Below are 18,720 nucleotides of genomic sequence, written 5' to 3' on the forward strand. Positions count from 1 at the left end.
TTTTAGCACTAGGACTGTTTCCCTGAATCTCAGGAGGAAAACAGCTATCTAAACTGGCCTCCCACTGCGCTTCGGACACACCTGCCACACTCCTAGCTCAGGGCCTTTGCACTGGCTGTCCCTTTTGCTAGAATGCTCTTCCCTCGGCCACGAGGCTGGCTCCATTGCTGCCTGTGGATCTTTTCTCACCTTCAAATAGGCTCCCTGAATCTTCTTTTTAAAATGGCAATCTGGCCTCCCATTCCCAGGGCATTCTTCAACGGGTCTATCTTGCTCTGATTTTTTTCTTTTTTTCTCCATAGCAATTAACACCTTCTAACACACTCTATGATTGACTTACTTATTTCTTTATTGATTATTGTCAGTCTTTCCTCTTTTCCCCATCGAACCAAACCAAAAGGAAACAAAACTCCATGGGGGCAGGGATTCTGTCTGTCTTGTTCATTGATGGTTCCCAAGCACTTAGGACAGCACTGGGAATATAGGAAGTGTTTAGTAAATATTTGTTTGTGACTGCATGTGTAAGTGAATAGAAATCTTGGACAGTTTCGATATTTGATGTTGGCAGAAAATGGCAACTTGTGGGAAGACCTGGCCCAGGCCCCGAGGAGAACACCCTGTTTAGAGCCCTGGGGACTCAGGGCCCACCGCAGCTTTTTCCTGTGTGAGGGTGGGGATTTGCTGAGCACCTGTGGGACCAAAGCCCGACCGAAACCCAGAACGGTGGAAACAGGGCTGTGTTGGGCCTGGTGAGACAGAGGGTTTCTCTTTCAAAGTTGCTATTCGTTGTTACAGTGTTTGTGTCCTAAGCACAATTTTGGAGGAAAAAAATTGTTTTAAAAGACTCTCATCAGTCCGAGTACTTTGAAAATCCCGTGTAGGGCCGCCTGGGAAGTTGGCGGCCAGCAGAGGGCAGCAGATCCCCACCGCTGGCGGGGGGAGGCCGAGCCCCGGGTGCAAGAGCCCCAGACGCCAGGAGCTGCCTGCCTGCCTACCTGCCTGTGGCTCAGAGCTCGGGACTCTGGAGGAAGATGCCAGAAACAGTCTGCTGACACTCAGCACCCACCCGTGTTTGCTACTGGACGGGTTGAGCTGCCGAACACAGCTACTCTCCATTAGCCATGAAACGAGAACCACGGCGGCGACCATGACCAAAACAATAGCAGACATTTGCTATGCCCCCAACTGTGCCCCGGGCTGGGTGCTGAGCACCTCGGTTGTGTCCCTGTGTGTCATCTCCACAGCGACTCCTTGAAGTAGGGATGATTTTCCCACTTGACAGGCAAGAGGCTTATTGAGATGAAGAGACACAAGAACACGGGGGTGACCAGCATGGGTTCTGGAGTCCGGATGCCGCTGCTTCCACCACTCAGCCTCTCTGGGCCTTGGTTTTGTCATCTGTCAAGTAATAATAAAGGAGGCTTAAGAGGGAATAATAAAAGTACCTACCACATACGGTCATTGAGAGAAACAAGTGAGCTAAAGCATGAAACAGCGCTGCCTATGACTGATGACCTCCGGCCGCACGGCTAGTAGGTTTAGGGCCTGGGATCTGATGGGGCTCTGCCCACACTGGAGCCCATGGGTTTGAACCCCGTGTCGTTGCTGGGGGTGGGTCTCTGGGGGGACCATCGACCTCTTAACAATATAGAATCTTCCAGTTCCGGAAGAGAGTCTTCTCTATCTGTTTGTCTTCTTTGATTTCTTTCATTGTTGTTTGTGGTTTTCAGCTCCTGGATCCTTCCCATACTTTGTGAAGGCTTACACCGAAGCATTTCATTTTTGGGGTGCTACTGTAAATGATATGTAAAGCATATTATTTATTTATTTTAAAGATTTATTTATTTATTATTTGACAAAGAGAGAGAGAGAGCACAAGCAGGGGGAGTAGCAGGCAGAGGGAGAAGCAGGTTTCCCACTGAGCAGGGAGCCCGACGTGGGGCTCAATCCCAGGACCCTGGGATCATGACCTGAGCCGAAGGCAGACGCTTAACGACTAAGCCACCCAGGCGCCCTGGGCCTGACTTTTTTTTTTTTTTTTTTGCTGTTGTTGTGAGATTTAAAACTACACATTCAATTCCTTTAGTAGACCTACAGCTGTTCGGGTAGGACTGGTTACACAATTTATGGGGCTCAGTGTGAAATAAAAATGCAGGGCCTGTTGTTCAAAATTAAGAATTTCAAGAATTTTCAAAAATTTCACATTTCAAGATTTTAATGACAGTAGTCAGTCATTCTGCACGTGTGGGGCATTCTCTGGTGTTGGACCCTGTGTGATTTTGCACAGGACACACACTAAGAGTTCTGGTCACAATTCTGATGTGTGTGTGTGTGTGGGGGCAATTTCCCACACCAACAAGCAATTCTTGGATAGCTGCTGGATGTCCGGCAATTCAATTCAATTCTGACATTATCTGCCTGGAGATAGCATCAGATTCCACAAGTTAAGGCTTCAGTCCTATAGCACCCCCTCTGTGTCACCCCTACTCCCACTTTAGATGCCAGGTGCCAGCCCAGGTTATCACCTGGACTTCTGAGCAACCAGCTCTAGATTGGAGCTTCCAGTGACCCTCTCTCTGGATCCTATCTGTTGGCTACAGCAGCTTACAGAACTCAGAGAAACGTTTTACTTACTAGATTACCGGTTTATTATAAAAGGATGCAACCCAGGACCAGCCAGGTGGAAGAGATGCATAAGGCAAGGTGTGGGGAAGGGCGTGCAGCTTCCAGGCCCTCCCTAACACACCACTCTCCTCACATGTCTGTGTGTTCGCTAACCCGGAAGATCTCTGAACCCAATCCTTTTAGGTTTTGATGGAGGCTTCATGATTGATCCATTCAACCTCCAGCCCCTCCCCGCCTCTGGGAAGTTCCAACCCTCTAATCACTGGTTGGGTCCCTGGGCATCTAGCCTCTCTCTTTAGGTACAGTATAAAGTCAGCTTATTAACATAACAAAAGACAACTTGATCACTCTTCTCCCTTAGGAAATTCCAAGGGTTTTAGAACCCTTGTGCCAGGAAGAGGATGAAAACTAAATATCTATTTCTGATTACAAATCACAATATCACACATGCCCATGAAACCGGCCCTGTATTTGGGTTATTTTTTCTTGAATGAGCTTTGGTAATTTGTGTTTTTCAAGGAATTAGGACATTTCTTCTAAGTTCCCAGATTTCTTGGCATAAAAGGTTCCTTTATTAACCTTTTAATATCTGCAATGTCTGTAGAGATGTTCCTCTTTCACCCCTGCTGGTGCTAATTTTTGCCTTCTCTTTCCCCGCCCCTTGTTCAGTTTGGCTAGAGGTTTACCCACTTTATCATTCTTCTGAAAGAACCAGTTTTCAGTTGTATTACTTTGTCTTTCTGTTTTTCAATGTCATTGTTTTCTGCTCTTTTCTTTAACATCTCCTTTCTTCTCTTTGCTTTGTGTTTACTTTGCTATTCTTTTCCTAGTTTCTTTCTTCTTCTTTCTTTTAGAGAGAGAGAGGTTGGAGGGGGAGGGGCAGAGGGAGAGAGAATCCCAAGCAGGCTCCATGCCCAGAGAGGAGCCTGACGCTGGGCTTGATCTCACAACCCTGAGATCATGACCTGAGCTGAAATGAAGAGTCCGACACTTAATCAACTGAGACACCCAGGCACCCCTGTTTTCCTGGTTTCTTAAGAGGGAAGCTTAAATAATTGATTTGGGACCTTCCTTCTATTCTAACTTAAGTATCCAATGTGATAAATTTCCCTCTAAGCACTGCATTAGCTGCATCCTAAAATTTTGATATGCTGTGTTTTCATTTTCACCCAGTTAAAATATTTTCTAACTTCTCTTGTGACTTCCTCTTTGATCTGTTTGTTATTTAGAAGTATGTTGCTTGATTTTCAAGTATTTGGGGATATTCTCCAGATATTGTTCTGATACTGATTTATAATTTAAAAACACTATGATAAGAGAACATGCTTTATATGGGGTTGAGTTTTTTAAACTCGTTGAGATTTGTTTTATGGCCCCAAAATGGCCTGTTTTGGTGAATGTTCCCTGTTGTCACTTGAGAAGAATATGTATTTTTCTGTTTCATGGGTGGAATGTTCTACAAATGTCATTTGTTAGGTTGAGTGATAGTGTTTAGGTCTTCTGTAATCCTATTGATTTTCTGTCTACTTGTTCTGTTGATTACTGAGAAAGAAGTGTTTAAATCAAGTATGACTGTGGATTTACCCATGTTGCCTTTCAGTTCTATCACTTTGTGCTTCATGTTTTTTGAAGCTCTGTTGTTAGGTGCATACATATTTAGAATTGTTATGTCTTCTTGTTGAATTGACCCTTTTAACAATATAATATCTCTTTACTGCTGGCAGTATTCCTTGTTCTTAAATCTAATTTGTCTAATATTAATACAGTCATTCCAACTTTCTTTTGATTATAGTTTTTATGATATACCTGTTTCTATCATTTTAATTTGACCTATCCATATCTTTATATCTAAAGTGGATATTTTGTAGACAATGTATATTTGAATCTTTTTAAATCCAATCTGACAATCTCTGCCATTTAATTTGGACCATTTACATTATGTGTGATTATTAATATGGTTTTATTTAGAGCTACCATTTTATTATTTGTTTTGTTTTTGTTCCTTCTGATTTTTGTTTCTTTGGTACCCCTTTCCTGTCTGTTTTGGATTATTTGAACATTAAAAAATATTCCTTTTAATTTATTTATTAACTTTTGAGTATATCTCTTTGTATTATTTTTTTAGTGGCTATTCTAGAGATTACAGTGTACATAATCTAATATTTCACAGTCTACCTACTAGAGTTAATATTTTGTCACTTCATGTAAAATGTTATAGTTGTCATAGATACTCATCTACATACATTGAAACCCTGCCAGACAATGTTACAATTTTTGTTTTTAATAGTCAGCTATATGCTTTAAAGAATATGAGAGAAGGAAAATAGTCTTATATTTATTCAGTATTTACCATTTCTGTTGCTCTTCCTTTATTCCTGAAGTTCTATGTTTCTTTCTGGTATCCTTTCTTTCATTCTGAAGAACTTCTGCCTTAATTTTAGAGTAGGTCTGCAGATGGCGCATTCCCTTAGTTTTCTTTCATCTGAGAATGTCTTTCTGGTTCCCTCCCCGCCCCCCCCCCCCCACTTCTTAAGGATACTTTTGCTGGCTATAGAATTCTGGATTGACATTCCTCCCCTTCCCCCCAGTACTTTAAAGAGGTTGTTCATTTTCTTCAGCCCTTTATAGTTTCTTTTTTTTTAAGATTTTATTTATTTATCTGAGAGAGAAAGAGTGCATGAGCATGAGTGTGGGGGGCAGAGGGAGAGGGAGAAGCAGGCCCCCTGCTGAGCAGGGAGCCCGATGCAGGGCCTGATCCCAGGACACTAAGATCATGACCTGAGCTAAAGGCAGATGCTTAACTGACTGAGCCACCCAGGTGCCCCCAGCCTTTTATAGTTTCTGATGAGAAATCTGTGGTATACATATACATAATATGCCATTTTTTCTCTAGCTATACATAATGTATCATTTTTCTCTAGTTTAAAATATTTTTTCAATATTTTCTTTTCTCTTTATTCTTCAGATTGGATAATTTCTATTGATCTATCTTCAAGTTATTGACTTTCTTTTGTCCTTTCCTTTTTGCTATGGAGCCCATTAATGACTTTTAAATTTTAAATGTAGTATTTTTTTAGTTCTAAAATTTCTATTTGGTTCTGTTTTTATAGTTTCTGTTATCTGCTGAGAATTCCTACCTTTTAATTCACTTCAAATGTGTTTACCTTTATCTTATGGAACATCATTATAATAGTGATTTAAAATCTTTGTGTGATAATTCCAACATCTGTATCATCTTGGGATTAGCATCTGTTGATTTTCTTTACCTTTGAAAATTGGTCACATTTTCCTGGTTTCTTGATGTCAAAATAATTTTAGATTGTATCTTGGACATTTTAAATATTATGATGTGTAGACTCTTGGTCCTACTAAAATCCTCTGAAGAATTTTCTGTTTTGTTTTGTTTGTTTAATAGGGAATCTGCCTAATTAGGTTCAGACTGAAAGTTCTTCATCTGTGGGAAACTTAGTTCAATTGCGATTTTCAAGCCTTCTTTGCTTGCTGATTTGTGTTTGTCCTGTGTCTATCCACTTAGGGTGTGTCTGAAATGTGGGCAGTGACTTAAATGTTACTTCAGTCTCAAAGCTTTGGCATGATATTTGGGTCTCTCATGCATGTGTAGCTCAAGGGAGAGCCCAGGACTTGTACATGTGTGGATTTACACACAGAGGAATCTGCTCATCCAGTTTTTCTCTCTCATCCCTTCCCCTGTAGAAGGGGTCTCTTTTCCTGGCTCCTTCTGCCGGAAAGATCAGGTTTGTCTTGGAATTTCTGCTGCCATGCCATGGCTGCTGCATAGCTTCATGACTGGGATCTGCTCTCAGGGCAAAGCCATGAAAGAAAAGAGAAAAACATGAGGATTCCCCCTCCATATTTTCCTGCCCACAGGGGCCCCCTTCCTCTAGTTAGAAAGATGGGATTTCTATTAGAGTTCTAGTTGATCATGTTGATGGCTCACAGCCTTACCATGGGGGCCTGCCATGTGAGCAGAGGGAAAAGAAATACAAAGCTTCTTCAAGCTTTATCTTCCCCCCATGATCTACCAGCTTTTATTTACTTTTTAGAGTCCTCTAATAGTTGTGCTGGATTTTATCCAGAGTTTTTAGTTTAGTTGTAATCAGTGGGAGAGACAGGCTATAATAGACTTACTCCATCATGGATGCAACTGGGAGTCAACTTAGTCTTAACAGGATCACCCTGGCTGCTTTTTGGAAACATGCTGAGGGAGGGTGAGAGGAGAAGTAGAGGGTCCAGATAGGAGGCTATTGCAGTAATCCAGGCAAGAGTGGTGGTGGTTTGGACCTCAGTGGTAGTCATAGAGGTGGTGAGAGGTGGTTGGATTCTAGATATTATTTGAAGGTAAAGCTGACAAGATTGCTGATGGATTAAATATGGGGCTATGAGATAGAGAGAGGGTTTGAAGATGATTCTAAAGTGTTTTTTGGCTTAAGCAACTGAATGAATATGCCCTTAATATGGAAGAAGCAGCATGGAGAGGGAAGAAGGAAAGTGAAGAGTTTGTTTCTGGACATGTTTAGTTTGAGATGTCCATTAGCTACACAAATGGAGATGTCAATGATTTGTGTCTGTATATACCAGCCTGTAGTTAATGGAAGGTCTGGGCTGGAGATACAAACTCAGGAGTCATCGACATATGGATGACTTTTAAAGCCATAACACTGATTGGCTGAGATCACCTATAGGGTAAGACAGAGAGAAGAGAAGAAACTAGTGACTGGAGCCTGAGGAGTCCCAGTATTGGCTTGCTGTCTCACCCTAGAGGTTGGAAGCGATGCTGTCCAAGTGGCATGTGTCGGTTAAGGTCCAGTCAGGGGATAATAGAACACAGCAAGTGAACAGGGGAAGTTTAATATAGATAACACTGGGGATGGAGTCATGAAAGATTGACTAGTAAGAAGTCCAGAGAACTGTAAAGAGTACAGAATGACAGATATAAGGGACAGTCCTTACCCCTAGGGCCCCAAGGAAAAGCCATGACTGAGGTCCCAGTCTCACTGGACAAGGCACAGCACTGCTCACTGGATTCAGAGAAGTCACTGTGGTGCTGCACCAGTGGAACTTGCTGGAAATCTCCCATCCAGAGCTTACCAGAAATCCACCTTCTAGGGTGCTGGGGAAAGGTTTTCATGAAGAGGTGTTTGCTGGAGGCACTTGCTATGAGATTGCCCAAGAGGGGTGCTGGGAAGCTCCTGGCTGCTGGGTGCTACTGTGAGCATTGTGGGGGCCTGATATTATAGAAGCTGTCTGTGTTGCAGGAATCTGACGGCAGAGAAACTGCTGAGAGAGCTCAGTGGAAGGAAAGTCCTACTCCTGTGATGTCTCTCCATCGTCCCTGGAAATGCCTACTGATGAGGCTTAATTAGCACCGTGCCAGCTAGCAAAGGAAAATATCCAGAGGATCAGATCTGTTTTCACAGGGGAGGCAATAACGGTGAATTTGGAACTAAGGCAATAAATTGATAACCAGCACAGGGTAGATGTAAGTCTGGCTGAGGAGAGACACCAAGGCCGGACGGGGGCTGCCTTGATGTTGCCGCCACCTGAGGCGTGTGTGTGACTTCACACATGGCAGATGAGGTGGCTAGTGTGGAGCTCCCGGAAGCAGGAGTGCAGGGGGCTGGTGAGTCCAGGGTCAGGCAGGCCTTAGGCTGTGAGCAGAGCAAACTGTAAGTTCTCAGGTTGCTGACTGAGCAAGGCAGAATCCATAAAGATGAAAGGTGTGCTTCCTGCTCTAGGAGGAGGACTCTCGAGGTGAGGCAGAGCAGCAAACAGTCCCTGCGTGAGATGTGTGCCCTGATGGAGCGGTACCCCGGGTGCTGGTCACGAGCACCCCTTGGCTGCCTCCTGCCCCTACCTGAGCTATCACTTGCAGGCCATGTTATATTCAGCCCCAGTGGGATCCCCAAACTGGGCACGCTCTCTGCAACCTCTTGGTTTTGGCACACCTTGTTTCCTCTGATTGGAGTACTTCTTCCTTCTTTGTATGGCTAATTCATCACCCATCACATCTCTGCTGTGACATGACATCCTCCAGGAAGCTTTTGATGATGCTTCAAGTCTAGGTCGGGCCTCTCCTCTGTGCATTGTAACATCAATTCCACTCTTAACACAGCACTGAGCATATCAAGACGTAATTGCTTGTCTACCTGTCCATTTGTCAGCCTGGGATGTAGGCTCTTGGACGGCAAGGACCAAGTCTTGTTCACTGCTGTTTTCCCAGCATCGTGCCTGGCAGGAAGTAAGCATTTCACAAGTGTCTGTTGGGTGAATGAATAAAAGATGAGAGGCCAGAGTAGGGTGCATGGAGGGATGGCATGGGGTGGAAATATATGGGCAGATCACTCAGGGCTTGTATGCCATGTTAGGAAGTTTGGATTCTTCTGGAAGGCAATGGGGAGCCACTGAGGTCTATAAGTAGGGGAGAGCCATGATTAGTTTTCTATGTAAGGCCTTTCTAACAATATCATGGTGAGTGAGCTGGATGGAAACAAGTATGAGGGCAGAAGGATGAGTATCCTGCAGTGGTCCCAGAGGAAGTGGGGCTGGGGAAGGACCTGGGGAACAGGGGCAAGGGTCTGTGTTGGTCAGGAGGTGTAGGGCAACACCTGGAGAGGAGGGGGCTGCTGGGCACTTGTTCTCAGGGCCTTTGCTGCATTTATCCTCTCCCCCACTGAGCTGCGAGCTCCTGCAGGGAAGGGCCTGAGCCCTCTTTCCCCTCTGCTTCCCCTGTGCCCAGGATAGCAGCCTCTGCCCTTGGCAGGTCCCTGGGCAGGGGGGTGGTTTGGGCTGGTGGGCTGGTGGAGTCTAGGAGGCAATCTCTCCCATCGGCAGTGTGATCCAGAAGGAGAAGCCAGAGTCCTAGTGATGTTAGATTGACAAGTTTATTGAAAACCCAGCAATGCAAAGAACAGTACCAAGAGGCACCCCACCCTACCCAGACCTCCCTGGAGCTTGCAGACATAAACCCCCTGCAGTGGACAGGGTTGGGTCTCCTTCACACCACCACAGGGGCAGGGTCCATGCAGCAGAGCAGAGCTCATGCTCCATCGGCACCCCCCAACCTCGTGCACCCACATGCACATTAAACCAACAACGCAGGAAGAGAAGCATTGAGGACATTTGCCACTCGGAGAAGAACCATCTCAGGGGACTTAGGGATCCCTTGGGCCACCAAGGACTATGGATCCTTTCAGGTGAGGAAGAGAAGGAAAGAACCTTCTCCTGCCAGGGAAAGGAAGAAGGAAGCAAAGGGCAGTGGGCTAAAGATGCTTGCAGTGTGGACGTCAGCTCTCCATTCTCCAAATTAATCCAAAGCTATGGATGGCAATGGTGCCCAAGCACCTTCTTTTTGGCTTTCAGCTGTTCTTTTTCTCCCTAGTGCACTGATTTGTGTAACTCTAAGGAATGTGCCTTTCTTCAGGCTGTTCAACTGAATGGTGAAGAGTGATCCAAAGAGCGGAAATGTGGAGTCAGGGAGAAGCCAGTCTACTGGGGCTGCAGAGAGAGCATCTAGGTGATGAAAAAAAATCCCCCGAGGACAGGGGCCAGGCAGATCAATCCCTGGGGAGAGCAGAGTTGCCTTCCTGGCAGTTGGGGTAGCTGGAGCCCCCTCTGGCCCAAAGTCCAGACGCCTGTGGGACAGAAGCAGGTGACATCGAGATGGTTCTTCCGGGGATGGTGGCTCACTGGCGCTGGCCTCTCAGTACTTGGTCCGATGGGAGGTGGTGGTGGACACGAAGCGGACACTGGAGCTGCGGCTGCTTCGGCCCCCACTGCAGCTGCTGAAGCCCCCCTCGGTGGGCAGCGGGCAGGGGGTGCTGGGAGCACAAGCCTCGCCCATGAGCACCGAGCTGCCTCGGGAGCCTGCGCTCAGCAGGTCCCTGCTGGCCTTGATGACCCGGGCCCCGCCCATGCTGGAACCACAGGTGCCACTGGACCGGATGCCACTGCTGCCCGAGAAGGTGACTCCACTGTGGGAGAGGGTGGAGCTCGCGACCAGGGGCTCAGGCCCGCACACTATACCGCCCCGGGAGCTGCTTACGGCTGTGGAAGGGAGAGGAAACTGTCAGCAATACAGGCTGTCCACGCCTGGGGGCCAACCTCCATGCTGTCTGCTGGTAGCAGGGAAGGAGGGGACAGGATGGTGGCACCGGGGGAAGTGGTCCCTATTGCCTACCCAGACAACACCCACTTTTCCCTTCTCTTGCCTGGGTGACTCAAAGGCCGTGACTCCACTAAAGTTAAACATTCAGATTAAAATGGGAGAATTCAGCCAGTTCCCCAGGTCGCATATAGTCATAAGTTGACTGTCATTTATATATGGCTGAAGTCAGGTTGGGCGGTGAGCTGGATTATCCAGACAACTGGAGCAGTAGCTCCCATAAAGCCATGGGGCTTCTCTCTCCTGATTATATCATGCTCCTTGGGGGTTCCCACATTGTCCCTCCAACAGGAGTCCCTTGCCAGTTCTCTCTTGACCCACTGATGTCTCTGCTCTTTAGCCCTCTGGTATCCACTGGGCATACCTCCCTATCCCAGGATGCCAATCCCACTAAAGCTTGCTTAGACCAGCCCTGTCTGTAGAGGGGCCCCCCTCTCCTTCCCTCTCTTTTTACTGGAATCCTTCCCATCATCTGTGACCTCCACTCAAGCTTGACCTCTTGCAGAAAGCCACTCCCTGCTATCTCCCCCTCTCTGAGGGCAGGTCATCTGAGGATGAGTAGCTTTGACTACCTGACCCACCCAATGTAGCACTCAGCTCCACCATACATCTGTGTAGATTTGTACTTTTGGATCAGAAATCTGGGTTTGAGTTCTGGCTGTGCCACTGACTAGCTTTGGGACTTCTGGTAAACCACATATTTTCTCTAAGTGAGCATAAAGGGGAGTGCTAATGCTATTCCTCTCCACAGGGCTTTGAGGGACAGGTTGACAATGGATAGGGCTCATCTCAAGATGATTTTAATTCTAGAGAGCAGGGGCTGGGCTTGCCTTCTTTGTGCCTACCTTCCCCTGCCCTGCAGTGCCCACCATAATCCCCTGCATGCTTTGGGCACAAACAATATTTTGCCTGGCAGTAGCAGCAGGAAGACTTCTGCTCATCCTTGTCCCATCCCCTGCCATGGCTGTGGGGGCGAATCCTTGGCACAGGTCTTTTCATTCCTTCTCTGGTCTTTGTCCCTGAAGGACAAGACCACTCAAAGGAAAAAGGCTGACTTTTCTTCTGGAACCCTTTCCCCCCTATTTGGCCCTGCAAACCTTTGTGATTGCTTTCTCTAGGGAAGGAAGGCTCTGGGGAGATCTCAGACCTCAGCTAAGGGATGCTCCTAGTCCAGGGGCTAGATGGTCCTCGCTCCCCTGACTTTCATGGCCAGCCCAGCATGGGCTCCTAATCCCAACATGAGCCTGAGTTTGAAGGAAATTTGCAGAGCTGCAGGAGAGGAATATGAAGAGGAAAAAACTTAAGTTTCTTACATATGTTTACTGGTCCAACACCTTCGCAGATCCTAGGGAGAGAAAGAAATAAGTGAGTTCACAAGCAGTGTTGGTCCCTGAAAAGCTGCTTGCTATCAGAAAGGCTTTCTTGGCAGAGTGGACCGGTGGTTCTTACCCTTAGCTTACAAGCATCCCGGGAGCTTTGAAAAAACACATGTTCCTAGACTCTGCTCCAAAACGATTGAATCAAAATATTTGAGGAAATGTGGTTTTATTATTATTTTTAAACAGATAACCAATATGCAAAACATCCTATGATTCTGGTGCAGACTGTCTAGAAACTTGCATTTTGGAGGCAAAAAGCTGGAACCATCTTCTAATTCCCTGGCAAGGGCAACCTGACTAATATTTGCAGAGAAGATACTGCTACCTTTAAAGATCACTCAAACTGGCAATTCTTCACCTGGTCCCCTCTCCCATTTAGTCATTCTAGATGCCTAAGTCTGACCTCCCTCCGGCTGCACTGAGAGCTCTCACCGGATCTCCTCGCCTTCCAGCAGGCGCCTATAGGTGGCGATCTCAATGTCCAGGGCCAGCTTGACGTTCATCAGCTCCTGGTACTCGCATAGCTGCCGGGCCATGTCCTGCTTGGCCTGCTGCAGGGCGCCCTCCAGATCCGCCAGCTTGCACTTGGCATCGTTGAGGGCCGCCTCGCCCTGTTGCTCTGCCTGGGTCACTGCAGCCTCCATCTTAGCTCGCTGCAAGAAGGGGGCATGCAGGTGGCCTTTGGCAGGGACTAGGGGATCCCCGGGTGGGGTTAGAAACACAGCCCCCCTTCCTCCCTCTGGGGCTTTCTCTCCTCTCCTTTGCCCACCTGAGCCTTGACATGCTCAATCTCTGCCTTCAGTCTCTGGATCAGGCGGGTCAGCTCATTGATCTCATCCCGTGTGTTGCGCAGGTTGTCACAGTGTTGGCCAGCTGTCACCCGCATCTCCTCGTACTGTGCAGGGAGAGGGGGATGTTATGAGGGTCCAAAGTTTGAGTGCAGACCACAGCCCCAACTGAGTTGGGAAGCCTTCGACTTCCACTGGGTCCACTCTGTCGTACATGAGTCTTACTCTAGCTAGGGCTGCCTACACCCCTTCCTCAGCCCCCCACTCCCCTTCCCACCTTGGTCTGGTACCAGGCCTCAGCATCAGCCCGACTGCGCCTGGCGACCTCTTCATACTGGGCCTTGATTTCGTCGATGATTCCATCAATGTTCAGGTCCCGGCTGTTGTCCATCTTCACGATGACTGATGTCTCTGAGATGTGTGACTGCAGCAACTGGATTTCCTGTGTTGGAGGATGAGCAAGACAGTTGGGCTCAGAGTCCCATCAGGGGCCAGGGCTCTGCCATAGGGGCCCCAGGAGTGGCTTCAGGAGCAGAGAGCATTGCTCATTTGTTCAGAGCAGTGATGGAGCTGACCATCAAATGGAGGACAAAGAAAAAGACATGAACAGAGAACCATTTCAGTTTGAAATGTTATATACTCGAAGACACCTCTTTAACTCCTTATTCACCTAGGTGAATACATGGGGCCTAGGAACTTGGCAGAGGAGAGTGAGAGCCATGCTAGTGTTGAAACTTTTCTTTGGCTTGTCCACAAAGTGACTGTGCTGGTCATGGATCATCGAGAGTTGATAATATTCTAGAACATGGTGGTCTAGGAATTCCTATATCTCAAGTCCTTAATAGAACCAGGGGCTTGGAACAGGCCTGTAAGGGCTCCAGAGGGAGCTTTCTGATGCCTTTCTGCTCAGAGCCCGACATTAGCTCTGGCTGATTCTGTACCAGACCAAACAGACCACTTACCAAGCAAAAGATAACTAGTTCATTTAGCCAATTAGGTCAAACACAGTTTTTCTTACATCTACCAGCAAATCAGTTTTTCAGAGTCTTCTGATTGGTAGAGAGGAAGGGATGCTCTTAGACCTCAGTCTTTGGGTTGGCCAACGAGGAGTTGGAGCGTAGATCTAAGGAGTTTATTCATAGACCTGCTGAGAAGCCTGCTTGCTTACCTTCTTTTCTCCGCTTGTAGATAAATTGACATATAGAGGATAATAGACTGGAACAGGAGGAATATGTACGATACTAAATGTTAGAAATTATGCCAGTCCAGACAAAGCCCCCCAGGAGTCCAGGCTAAGCACAGATCTCTTTGTTTGGCTCAGAGGGGATGAATGCTTACCGCCATATATAGGGTTTTCAGAAAGTCAATTTCCTGAGTTAGGGTATCTGCATTGGCTTCTAGATCAGACTTATTTAAGAAAGCTGTATCCACATCCTGCATAAAAGAGAGAAGGAGAAAATGGTCATCACTTGTGTACTGTTTAAACTAGGCAGAGTCTGGAGATGGGTGGGAAGATCAGGCCAATCCCCACAGGGCCAGGCCAGGCTTTGGGATAGGTGGGAGAGCCTTTGGAATGCAGTTTAGTGACTTGTTCTTCTCCCTACTACCTGGGGGCTGCTGGACATTTTTGAATGCATATTTATAGGCAAGGAGCATATGGATAATCTAAGACTCTTAAAAGGCCATCTCTTCAGACCTCTGCTCTTGTGAAGACCCAATCCTAAATAATCTGAGGCCAAATCAGAACTCCAAAGGGGACCTGTTATGACCTTAGAGGTTCCACTCTGTGTGAGTGGCCCCAGACTCCACGGGGCTGCCTGGGCCGTTTCAGGTGGGGTACGGGGGGTGGGGCAGGTTTTGTCTTGGGAATATTTTCTTGTCTGGAGGAGAAGCTTGCTTGGACCTGTTGCTCTCCCTTACCTTCTTCAGAGCCACAAACTCATTCTCAGCGTTGGCCCGGAATCCCACCTCTTCTTCATACCTGGATGATAAGGATTGAGAGGGTGAGTTCTCATCTGAACTGACAGGCAATTACTCCCAACTCTCCAGTGAGCCTCTTAAGACACCTCTGCTACATCTAGGAGCACGAGTCCCTGTTGCCACCTACATATTCTCATCTACTTTGTCTCATCTTTAGGACGTTTTATGAGCCTGTGGCCCTCAGATTTTCCAAATCCCTTTTACTTTCTCAAATTAGATTTGGGGTCTGAAAATGTGGACCATTGCTATGCTCCTCTGCTAGAAAAGACTTGGAATCATTGTGTTTGAACATAGAGAAAGTAGGACCCAATTCACTGCTGAACGTGAGCACTATTCTCAAAACCAGAGGGCTGTTTCTGGAGTCTACTGCCCATTCCCACAGACAAGACTAGGGACAAACCATGCCCAATCCCAAGACTCCTTTTTATTCAGGACCCACAGAGGGCCTCCTCCTCCTCCCTTACATATCGTTGCCCCTACTAGGCTGAGTATTGAAACCAGCATTCAACCCCGGTTTGTACAGCTGCTGTTATTTGAACATGGCAGCTGCTTTGGGAACCAAACGCTGCCTGTCCTTGGTCTATGCAGTCTAGATGCCACTTACTTCTTCTTGAAACCCTCAAGGACATCCTGCATGTGGTTTCTCTCAGCCTCAAACCGGGCCCGGTCGCTGTTTGCTATGTCCAGGTGCCTCCGCAGGTTGGTGATATAATTCTCGAAGAGGGGCTCCAGGTTGCTCCTGGCACATTTCTGCTCTTGGAGGAAGTTCCACTTGGTCTCTAGGAGCTTATTCTGCTGTTCCAGGAACCGCACCTAAATCCACAGGGGCAAAGAAATGGCACCTGAAGAGCTTGATAGAGTCACCTACATGTCGACAAGTTCTTCAGGTGGCCAGAGATGACTCTCAGCCCCATGTTGACATTGTCCTCTTGTCTGTTGACTTTCATTCCTCCTCTAACCCAGTAGAAACTGGAATAGTACGTCTGTGACCCCCTCCTCATGCTCAGTCAGGCTCAGCTGCAAACAGAAGCTATTGAACCAAAGCACTTCAGTACCATTTCCTCTCTACCCTCCAAGAAAAGTGCAAGCTGGTACACTGGGAAGTTGGAAAATTTGATTCTACTTGAGCTGGGATTTGCCTATATCTAAAAACAGATTGGCCATCCCTCACAGGGAATGAGGAGCAGAGTAAAGTATATTGGGGTGGGAGAAGGCATTAGGAGGTGGGAATTCTCAGGTCATAAGTCATATCCACCATCCCAGATGCTCCATCAGCTGAGAATTGTTGAGCTGGAGGAGAACTTGGATCATTTGCTCCACCCCCTCATTTCAGAGATGAGGAACCTGAAGCTCACAGAGGTGAGTTTCCATTCTCAGATATAGAAGACTCCCGCTCCATGGAGACATGGTTTGTGGGATGTCAGTTCCACATCACTGTTTCTCTCATCAGTCTGAAGATCATGACTTCCCATGGTGGTTTCCTACAATTTCCCTCAATCTAGACAACTCAGCTGAATCTGGGTACCCCACATGAGGAGTATACATTCTTTCTTTTGTGCAAAAATTACTCAGTTCCATTCTCTACTTTCTTGAGCCTGAGCAGATGTGGCTACCCAGCCTCAGAGACTATGACAATCTCAAAAAGAACATGAAGATCTCAAAGGTTAAAACCCTTTAAACAGGTAGCCAACATCTGCCCAAAGTCCTAATGTTTCTAGCCTGTTTGGGAGATATTTCTAAGTGACTAGGTGCTAGGTCTTAGTTTGTCCAGATGCCCTCAGATTTGGCTGGGTGTTCCTCTTTCCTCCAGAAGACAAAGCCACTGTCTTAGTATATCCCACCATGCAGCATTTCCTCAGGTTTGTCCTTGTTTTGCAGCAGAATGACCCAGAAATTGTACTGCAGTGCCTGAAAGATGTGGGTCAAGGCTGATGCCTCAGGCCTGGGTTCTTTCTTCTTAAGGGAGAGGACACCCCAGTGCATTTTAGCTCTTACCATCCCAGACCCCGAGATTGAGCTGTCATAGGTACCTTGTCAATGAAGGAGGCAAATTTGTTGTTGAGGGTCTTGATTTGCTCCTTCTCATCCTTCTTCACCCTCTGGGTATTGGGATCAATCTCCAGGTTGAGGGGGGTCAGCAGGCTCTGGTTAACAGTCACTGCTGTGATAGATGGGGCTGCTGGAACTCCAGCTCCTCCAACTCTATAACCAAAGCCATAGCCAAGGCCACTGCCAGCTCCAAATCCCAGACCAACACAACTTCTGGCCCCAAAGCCCAGACCAGCACCGCTCCCATCACCAAAGCCAAAGGCCATCCCCCTGCCAGCACCAAAGCCAACTCCACAGCGGATGGGACGAGGGCCTACAGCTGCTCTCCAGGGTGAGCACGATCCAAAAGTGATGACGCTCCGACTACCAAAGCTGCCAAGGCCCCCGAAGCTGGGCCCACTCCTGCAAGAGACAGAGCTGGCCCGGAAACGGTTCAGGTTCTGGGGGGTCACTGCAGAGCAAGAGCTGAAGTTGCCCATGTGGCACCCAGAGCTGACTCGGTAGGAACGGCAAGACATGATGGCTTCCTGAGTGAGGACACAGCGGGGATTGCAGAGTGGGGCGAGCTGGAGCTGGGAGTCCCTCTGAGGCTAGTGGATCCCTTTCCCCCTTTTATGTGTCTGGGGATCTGAGGATTGGCCCCATAAAAATGCAAAAAAGTCCATTTGGATGCATTTATGAGCTTGGGTAGTTAGCAGAAACTCTTCATGCCTGTAACCTTGTTAATAATGAGCTAATCTCAGACACACCTATTCTCCTCAGGATCAGGGCTATAACATCAAACCTATAAACATTAAAAACACATAAACACATAAACATTATGGTCCTATTTTTTTCCCACAAGTCCACCACAATTGCCATTATGGGGACATAAATTTGCTTTGGTCATAAATCCAATAGACTTTTTCACTGCACGTGTGTGGCTAACCACCAGAAAGTTAGGATGGTAACACCTCCAGCAAGAGGCTCAAAAGAGGTGCATCCATACAGATATAACCCCCTAAATAGGTGGGGGTGTAAGGGGGTATGCAGAAGAGACAGGGTCTGCACAGCTCTGAGTAAGAAATAATGTGGTGAGAATATGGTTTATTGCATCTCTGTAGATGGATTAAGTAGTCCAAAACCCTTTTGTACTGTCTTATCAGTCTTCCATGCTCTGGTTTGGCTGCTTACATAAGAGTTGAATCTTCAGTAAAGCTCATTTGGGTTAGTATAGAAGCATGTCTGATTTGAGACACTCAGAAGAGATTAATTCATGAATTCATTACTTCTTTCCACAATTATCAGTTGCCTACTCCGTCTCAGACAGTGTGCTTGGTGCTGATGGTACAAAGATAAAAGACAGTCTCTATACTGGGGGAAGATTTATCTTATCCACTGGTCAATATTTTTGTGGCGTAATTTGAGGCCAAAGCATGCCAATGGTTTGATCATGTACCTGTGTGGAAAGTTAACCACATGATTTTGAACCCCTAAAACACACATTAGGGCTGATCTATAGGCTGTGTGCAGGTTTCCTGTGTTACTGATGAATCTTTGGTTAGGATAGAGAGACACAAAGCAATGAGCATCTGGTCTATGGTTATACCACCCTGAATGCATCTATCTTGGAAGCTAAGCAGGGTTGGGCCTGGTTAGTACTTGGATGGGAGACAAAGCAATAAGCATCTGGATAGAGAAGGAAAAGTTCTAAGCAACTGGATATTATCATTGTTAT

At 46.9% G+C, this 18,720-nt stretch overlaps 1 protein-coding gene across 1 annotated transcript; it reads right to left on the reverse strand.

Annotated features, from left to right (window-relative positions):
* Positions 1 to 10,345: 10,345 nt before the first annotated feature.
* KRT84 (keratin 84) lies at positions 10,346 to 17,521 on the reverse strand. The gene is made up of 9 exons (XM_036096394.2): positions 16,985 to 17,521; positions 15,559 to 15,767; positions 14,895 to 14,955; positions 14,313 to 14,408; positions 13,252 to 13,416; positions 12,956 to 13,081; positions 12,619 to 12,839; positions 12,121 to 12,152; positions 10,346 to 10,689 (listed from the first exon to the last, which is right to left on the reverse strand). Exons 1-9 carry the CDS (start codon positions 17,519 to 17,521, stop codon positions 10,346 to 10,348), a joined length of 1,791 nt encoding a protein of 596 aa, XP_035952287.2.
* Positions 17,522 to 18,720: the final 1,199 nt, after the last annotated feature.

This window comes from Halichoerus grypus, chromosome 6, assembly GCF_964656455.1.
Source record: "Halichoerus grypus chromosome 6, mHalGry1.hap1.1, whole genome shotgun sequence".
NCBI classification, from domain to species: Eukaryota; Metazoa; Chordata; class Mammalia; order Carnivora; family Phocidae; genus Halichoerus; species Halichoerus grypus.